The sequence below is a fragment of the Vulpes vulpes genome, chromosome 14, assembly GCF_048418805.1.
Source record: "Vulpes vulpes isolate BD-2025 chromosome 14, VulVul3, whole genome shotgun sequence".
NCBI lineage: Eukaryota > Metazoa > Chordata > Mammalia > Carnivora > Canidae > Vulpes > Vulpes vulpes.
Window position 1 is genome coordinate 133,446,448 of NC_132793.1, and position 8,082 is coordinate 133,454,529.

Genomic DNA, 8,082 nt, shown 5'->3' on the forward strand with positions numbered 1-8,082 from the left:
CCTTCTATTATTTCCTTTGTTTTTTCGTCTCTGGAGCCCCATGGAACAGTTTATCAATCCAATTCCCCTTAATGGACAGAAAGGAAATGGGATGGGTCCGCTAGGGTATCTCTTTAGTCTTGGGGGTGGGGCAAGGGTAGTGAAGAGAGAAACTAAGAATAGAAGGTGCTATGATGTGAAAGTTTGTGTCCCTCCCCCAAATTCATACTCTGAAATCCTAGCCCCCAAAGGTGATGGTAACAGGGCATGACACCTTAGGGAGGTCCCAAAGTCATGACGGGGGAGCCTTACAAAAGAGGCTCCAGAGAGATCCCTAACCCCTTCCTGCATGTGAGGACACAGTGAACAGCACTGGCTATGGATCCCAAAGACAGCTCTATGGGACCGACTGTGCCGATGCCATGATCTTGGACTTCCAGTCTTTCGAGCTACGAGAAAGAAATTTCTGTTGTTTATAGGCTGCTCAGTCTGACATTTTGAGATAGCTCAAATGGACCGTCAGAAGCACCCATCTCCGCCTAAAAATAAGTCCAAACCTCCTTTGATGACCCTGAAGTAACCCATCACTGGGGCAGCAGAGTCAAGAGGGGGTTTTTGTGCCTCTCCACGGTGGGCCCTACCTGATTCCTCGTTTTCACAGCTTTTAATTGTAGGGTTAGGGACACACATCTGTTGAGATGGGGATATTTAAAGACTCCATTTGCTGGCTCCCCTTCTGTGCTCATCTGCCCCGTTCAAGTTAGCACTTCACACCAGTGAGAACCACTCGGTGGGGCAAAGTCATCAGGCAAAAACCTTTCTCTCCGGGTGTCAACTGGGGTTCGAGGAAAGACTTTTAATTAACAAGTTAGTCCTAGTAAGAAGTAAAAATACCCACTGGGGATGGGGTGCTGGCCAAGGCTCCATTTGACTCTGCCTTGAGAGTCTGGGAGCAATGGAAGCTGCCTCTGAGTGACCAGGGTGGAAAAGCTGCAGCTAGAAAGTGGGTTTACCCAACGAGGTTAGAAAGTTATTCTGAGTGCTTTTATTCAATAAATGAAGATGGATAGGGGCGCCTGGGAGGCTCAGTCGGTTAAGCCACTGACTCTTGATTTTGGCTCAGGTCATAATCTTAGGGCCCTGGGATCAGCCCTGCATCAGGCTCCACGCTTAGCGTGGAGTCTGCTTGAGAGTCTCTCTCTCTCCTTCTCCCTCTGCTCCTCCCCCTGCTTGCTCTCTCTAATAATTTTTTTAAAAAATAAAATAAATGAAGGTGGATACCCTTTCTGATCTAGTCTCTGTACAGATTCTAATTTTCAAAAAGAGAAGCTGAACATCCAAGTCTTATTCAAAATCAGCCTGCCACTGGGCTCCACCATTCCAACGGCCTTTGTGTCAAGAAGTGGAGAAGAAGAGCATTGTCCTTGTCCTGGTCGTGGAGAAGGCCAGCCACTTCAGATAGCAATGCCACCTCCCTGTAAACTGCCCACTCGGCTGCTTCACCGGGCGCTCTCCACCATCTGGGGAACAGATCTGAGGCTGCACTCAGAGGCACATGCGAGGAGACACAAGGCCCAGTGAGGTGGCGGTAGCCGTGTGCCAGGCCAGTGGCTCCAGCCCCAGAATCACCAGGAAGCTTGTTGCAAATAGATGTCCATCTTTCCCTTTGGATTCCAGCCCAGAAAGCCGTATTTTTTTTTCCCCTTTCCTGCGTGATCCTGGTGCCTTCTATCTTGGGATCCACAGGGAAGGAATGACAACCAGAGACCGAACGCTGTGGCCAGCAGACTTGGAGGGAGGGTCATAAGGACAAACCCTGCAGAGACTTGGGAAGTACCTTTGCTATTTCCAAGTAGCAGCTGAGCCTGGGAGCAGAGCCTCTAACAAACCAAATAAATAACCAAGGCCTCAGTGCAGTCTAAATTGTTGAGTTTTAATGTGCAACACAAAGACTCTCAAACAGCACCCCCCCCCCCCCCCCAAGGAGCAGCTCTGTGTGGGGTGGCCGTGGGCGAGGGGCAGCTGAGGACACCGGGCAGGGGCGCCTGACTGCAGGCAGCGGGTGCTGGCATCGTGCATGAGAAGTGGTGGGTCGGTCGGGGGCACGGGGGGCTGGGTAACCTCATGAGGGATCTCAGGACCCCTCGAAGGAATCTAAGGGGTGGCTGGGACCGAATCCTTAGGGCAAAGTGGGATTTCAGGGCTCCTGGAATAACGAGAGGGGTGTCAGGATAAGAAGGGACCTCGGGGTGGGGCGGGCAGGGAGGGGTGTCTGGGCGCGCAGATGGGTCACATCGCTAGGTCCTGGGGTCCTCAGAGCTCAGGATGAGTGTCTCGGAGGGCGGGGGGCTGCCTTCCGGATGCAGGCGGCCGTGTCCGCGTACGTGGTTGGGGGCCTCAGCAGGGAGGGATTTTTGGGGAGACCTCAGATGGGAGCCCCCGGGGGCAGAGGGAGGGGCTGGAGCCAGGTGGAGGGGGGACGCAGGTCCTGGGGCGCGGGGAGGGGCGTTAGGGCCTGCAGGGGGCAGAGGAAGTGGGTCGAGGCAGGCAGGGGGGCGGTGCAGGTCCGGGGTGCGCGCGCGGGGAGGGGCGTTGGGGCCTGCAGGGTGCAGAGGGAGGGCGTCGAGGTGGGGCGGGAGGGGTGCAGGTCCGGAGGTGCGCAGGCGGGGAGGGACGTCGGAGCCTGCAGGGTCCCCCCTGCCCCGGGGCCTCCGGGGTCACTGAGAGGGGGTGGAGGCAGGCAGGGGGGAGGTGCAGGTCTGGGGGTGCACGCGGGGAGGGGCGTCGGGGCCTTCAGGGGGCAGAGGGGGGGTCGAGGTGGGGCGGGGGGTGCAGGTCCGGGGGCGCGCGCGGGGAGGGGCGTCGGGGCCTGCAGGGGGCAGGGGGGGTCGAGGTGGGGCGGGGGGTGCATGTCCGGGGGTGCAGGTCCGGGGACGCGCGCGGGGAGGGGCGTCGGGGCCTGCGGGGGGCAGAGGGGGGCGTCGAGGTGGGGCGGGGGGTGCAGGTCCGGGGGTGCAGGTCCGGGGCGCGCGCGGGGAGGGGCGTCGGGGCCTGCGGGGGACAGAGGGGGGGGGGGGTCGAGGTGGGGCGGGGGGTGCAGGTCCGGGGGCGGGCGCGGGGAGGGGCGTCGGGGCCTGCGGGGGGCAGAGGGGGGGGTCGAGGTGGGGCGGGGGGTGCAGGTCCGGGGGCGCGCGCGGGGAGGGGCGTCGGGGCCTGCGGGGGGCAGAGGGGGGGGTCGAGGTGGGGCGGGGGGTGCAGGTCCGGAGGTGCGCAGGCGGGGAGGGATGTCGGAGCCTGCAGGGTCCCCCCTGCCCCGGGGCCTCCAGGGTCACTGAGAGGGGGTGGAGGCAGGCAGGGGGGAGGTGCAGGTCTGGGGGTGCGCGCGGGGAGGGGCGTCGGGGCCTGCAGGGGGCAGGGGGGGGTCGAGGTGGGGCGGGGGGTGCAGGTCCGGGGCGCGCGCGGGGAGGGGCGTCGGGGCCTGCGGGGGGCAGAGGGGGGGGTCGAGGTGGGGCGGGGGTGCAGGTCCGGGGGTGCAGGTCCGGGGGCGCGCGCGGGGAGGGGCGTCGGGGCCCCCGGGGGTGGGGTGGGGGCGCCCCGGGCCGGCGCTCAGGCCGCCTGGCAGTCGCTGTCCCGCCGCCGCTTCCTGCGCTCCGCGTGCTCCCGCGCCGCGCGCGCCCAGGGCAGCGGCCCGCACACGCCGACCACGCAGCAGGCCAGGCGGCGGCCCGCGTTGCCGTGGTCCAGGCTGGCGGGGTCGCCGCCGCGGCCCAGGTCGTCCTCGCCCGCGTGCACCACGACGGCGCGGCCCACGATGGAGTGCGGGCCGGCGAGGGAGGCGGCCAGGCCGCCGCGGTGCTTCCGCACGCGGCCGTCGCGCACCGCGAAGTTGCCGAAGTCGCCCGGGTGCTGCGGGTGCGGCGCGGCGCGCGGGTTGTAGTGCGGCCCCGCGGCCTCGCAGCCCGGGCTCAGGTCGCCGAAGCGGTGCACGTGGATGGCGCGGTGGGAGCCGTTGCGCTCGGCCGGGAAGCCGTCCAGGTGGAAGAAGGCCTCGAGCGGGGCGCCGGGCGCCGCCTGGCGGAACAGCACGAGGCCGCTCACCCGCGGCTGCGCGGCGTCCAGCGAGGCGGACGGCTGCACCCGGCAGGCGGCGTGCAGCGCGGTCCCCGGGGCCCCCGGCTCGGCCGCGCGCTGCGTCAGCTGCTGCCAGATGGCCGTCACCTTGTCGTGCATGTCGCTGAGCTGCGCCGCCGCCGCCGCCGCCGCCGCGCCGGGGCCGGGCTCGTCCTGGGCGCGCGAGGCGGGGGCCGCCAGCAGCAGGTGGGCGCAGAGCAGCGCGGGCGCCAGCATGGCCGGGGGCGGGCACCTGCGGGCACCCGGGGCGGGGGGGGGGGCAGAGCGAGCCTGAGACCCCGCCCCGCCCCACCCCGCCCCGCCCCGCCCAGGGACCCGGACCCGGGACGCGCCCTCGGGCATCCCGCGGCTCACGCTCGGGCACGCTCGGGCACGCGGAGGGCACGCGGAGGGCACGCGGAGGGCACGCGGAGGGCAGTCCGGGCCTCCCTGCCCCGGCGCCCGCCGCAGCCCCGGCCCGTCCCTAGGCGCCCGCCCTTAGTGACCCTCTGACACCTGCTGCACGCGCCTCCCTGGGCTTTGCGGCTCCAGCGGTGCGCGCGCCCCCGAGCGCCTCGTCCCCCCTTCCCTGCCCACCCGCAACACACTGCAGGACAGAAACTCCCGTTTTACTCATCACCCCCCAGCACCTGGGCCCGCACCTGGCTGCAGGCGACATTTAATATGGGATTGTTGAATGAGGGCCTGGCCGACGGACGGACATGTCATCACGTCATTCTAACGCCATCCTGTGATTGAAGATGGGCCAGTCTTGTGCTGGGGAAGGGCCGAGGAGGAGTGTCCACCCCCACCCCCCACCCCCCGGGAGGGGAACTCCAGGAAGGCTTCCCGGAGGAGAGGACACCCGAACTTGATCTCCTAAGGCAAGCAGCTTTTGAGGGAGGAGGCACAACATGACATGTTTCGCAGCCTGTGAAAGGGCATGAGGGGAAATTCTGGGTGGCTGCATGGCCTGTGGGGCCAGGGGGGGAGGGAACTTAAAGAGCTAAGGGCTGAGGGCCTAGGTTTGAGGAGTGTGGATATTAGCTGCGGGGCCAGGGGAGCTGGAGGAGGGCTCTAGAGCTGGTGGAAATGTTAAAGCAGAGGGCGATGAGACAAACGGGGCACGAGAAAGGATGTGGGCTGGCCTTTGGGGGACGAGGAAGAAGGGGTGGGAATAGCCCAGGGAGAGATGGAGACACGGAGGAGGGAAAAAATGGAGGTGGCCAGAGGGACAGGAGTTGCCTGGTTACAGCCACCCAGACGGGAAGGGACAGAGGTCTTCACCAGGGTGGAGGCGGCAGGGACGGAGGGGGCATGGATTTGGGACACGTCTCCACCGGGGGCGAGAGGCGGGTCAGTGCGCAGGTGGGTGCTTGGGAGCCCTTTGGAAACATGGGTCTGGCACTTGAAGGGGCAGCGTCGCTGGGAGGGGTTTTCAGTGTCAACTGCACGTTGGATTCTGGTTCCTGAGAGTCACATGCACAAGCCTCGCCCAAGAGATTCCGACTCAGTGGGCGTGAGTTCTTACGACTTTAAAGCTCCCATCAAAGGCTCTGGGACCCAGCCAGGGTTTTGGGGTCAGACACAGATTCCAATCCTAATCCCAGTGTCCACTAATTGCAAGATTGTGGGGTAAGGGACTGACTCTGTCTCAGCTCCCCGTAAAATTGGGCTATGTCACCAAGGACCACGGTGAGGGTCAAATGAGATGCTGTATGTCAGACTGACTTCCTGTTTTTAAGTCCGTCCTCTTGGACCAGTGCTTCCCCCGCAGAACTGGTGTGCGGGTCCACCGCGATTGCAAAGGCAGGTACCATTTTCAAAGCAAACTCCAGGGTGGAGTATTTATTCCTGGAACCATTACAGGAAGGCAGTCTAGTATGGCCATTAAGAGGATGGATTCGGGGATGCCCAGGTGGCCAGTGGTTGAGCGTCTGCCTTTGGCCCAGGGCAGGATCCCGGGGTCCCAGGATCGAGCCCTGCATCAGTCTCCCTGCAGGGAGCCCCTCCACCTGTGTCCCTGCCTCTGTCTCTATGTCTCTCATGAATAAATAAATATAATCTTTTTTGTTTGTTTAAGGATGGATTTTGAAGCTCCCTATGTGAAGCCTGACTCTGCCACTCACTCTCTAAGGGTCTCGTGCAGAGTTGCAGGGTAACTGCTGTAGTGAACCCGAGTCGGGCACTCCCCAAAGCGCTTTGTGTGTGGCAGGCCACAGGAGTGTCACCTGAGCCCTGTCGGGTAGGCGAGAACCCTGTGATCCCCGTTCCAAAGAGTAGGAAACTGAGCTACAGAGAAACAAATGCCTTGCCCAAGGTGTACGTATTCAGTAAGTAGCCAACAGCAGGACTGGAACGTGTGCGTGGTCCAGGCGCTACACGGAACGGCTCTCCAGTCCAAGGCACGTGGCACAGGGCCTGGTAGGTCGAAAGTCCCCAGTGTCTGGCAGCCCTTAGCACCCAGAGTGAAACTGCTGATAGGACTTTCAGGGCGATCCGCTGGGAGCGGGAGGTGCCCAGGAAGGGATCCAAGAAGGAGTGGCAGGAAGGTCGGAGAAGCCCAGGAAGCGATGTGCAGGGTACCAGCACCTCAGACGTGGCCTGGTACGGGGTTACCGCCCTGGGGCCCCAGGTTGCGGACCCTCCCAGGCCTCAGCCGCAAGCTCTCCATCATCCTCATCATCCCCGCCTCCCCCCTCCCGCCAGCAGTCCTGCCTTGCAGGAGGGCTCTGCCAATTGGAAAGCTCTTCCTTAAAGACGGAGCACAAACAGATTGCTTAGGGTGTGTCCGTGAAACCGCCTCTTTCAGGAATGCTTGGGGAACACTTCACATCTTAAGGAGAGTCTTTCTCCTTAGGAGAAAAACTTTGCCCGCAGCCCCAAGCGAGCCCTGACTCCTTGGCTCCAAGCCTTGACTTCTGCCTCCCGGAGGCCAGTCCGCGTGAGGCCCACCCACCTGGCATGTGCACAGTGCCCCCCCCCATGGAGCTGGGAATGACTATGTGGTTTGGGGGACCCCACCACCTGCCTGGGAGAGACAGTTATCGGAGAAAGAGCACAGAGGAAGCCACGAGGCCTGTGCCTCCTTCCTGGGTCTGGATCTGGGAAGACCGTGGCCCTTCTGACACCTGCCCTGTGTTCCTAACCCTTGGCTCACCCCCTGGTAGGAGCCCTGGATGTGAGCCTGAGCCTGCTGGGCCCTCCCCCTCCCCTAAGCGGGTGGCTCTGCCCACCCAAGGCTTGCAACATCCAGAGAGGCAGCCCTCCTCACTCCAGATTTTCCCAAAACACTAAAGTCCGCTGGGACTGGCCTTGAACCCTGGACTGGCCTTGAACCCTGGCAGGTGTTTGGCAGGTGCAAAGGACAGCAGTTCCTTTGTCCCCCGAGGCCTCCCTTCCCCCTCCTCCCCACTCGTCCCCCTCAGAGCAGCCAGGTTCTGTCCATCGGTGTGTCCCTCTCAAAAAGATGATAATCAAGTACTTTCCCAAGCAGACGCCAGATGCCCCGCCCCAGTTTCAAACTCATCAAAAGCACCCTCTGAGCAGAAGGAAAGGAACCTCAACTTGGCACCCACCTTCCCAGCTCTTCCGAGAGAGCTTTCCTTCTGAGCAGTAGGGAGCAGCGGCCAGGAATGCGGGCTGACTCCTTAGGCTGGGCTGTTTGTGGGCGTGCGGGCAAGCCAGCCCCCAGGAGCAGCTCACGGTCACTGTCACTGCAGGGAAGGCAGGCCATTGGGCCGACTCTGGGAGGGTCCCCTGTCACAGACCGGCCTGGCCACCTCCTCCCCCGACTCCACCCCCGTGTCTGTCTCCACCTCCGCCCTCCCCAGCCCCCGGTTCCCAGCCAAGTTTTCCTTCTTGTGACTTCACTGGTTTGTGCAGATGCAGCCAGTGACCTTCAGCATGCAGGGCGGGGGGGAGGGGGTATGGTAAGAAGTAGGCAGGAAATAGCCTTTTTGGAGAGGTGCACAATGGTCGCTTTCTTGAGAG

At 63.1% G+C, this 8,082-nt stretch overlaps 1 protein-coding gene across 2 annotated transcripts; it reads right to left on the reverse strand.

The window, feature by feature from the left end:
• Nucleotides 1–1,891: 1,891 nt before the first annotated feature.
• On the reverse strand, nucleotides 1,892–7,860 carry SOD3 (superoxide dismutase 3). 2 transcript variants are annotated; one of them, XM_072737981.1, is made up of 3 exons: nucleotides 7,668–7,776; nucleotides 4,752–4,838; nucleotides 1,892–4,342 (listed from the first exon to the last, which is right to left on the reverse strand). In XM_072737981.1, the coding sequence occupies exons 2-3, from the start codon at nucleotides 4,766–4,768 to the stop codon at nucleotides 3,586–3,588; spliced, it is 774 nt and encodes a 257-aa protein (XP_072594082.1). In that variant the 5' UTR covers nucleotides 4,769–4,838; nucleotides 7,668–7,776; the 3' UTR covers nucleotides 1,892–3,585. The 2 variants fall into 2 exon arrangements, with proteins under 2 accessions (XP_072594082.1, XP_072594081.1); XM_072737980.1 differs by lacking the exon at nucleotides 4,752–4,838 and having other exon boundaries at nucleotides 7,668–7,860.
• Nucleotides 7,861–8,082: the final 222 nt, after the last annotated feature.

Excerpts from the sequence above, each read along its gene's own strand:
- SOD3 (XM_072737980.1), bottom strand. The coding sequence starts at position 7,825 with ATGGCCTGCCTTCCCTGCAGTGACAGTGACCGTGAGCTGCTCCTGGGG. Across the intron at positions 4,343-7,667 it reads CTCTCGGAAGAGCTGGGAAG|GTGCCCGCCCCCGGCCATGC; the intron begins GTGGGTGCCAAG and ends GGGTGCCCGCAG.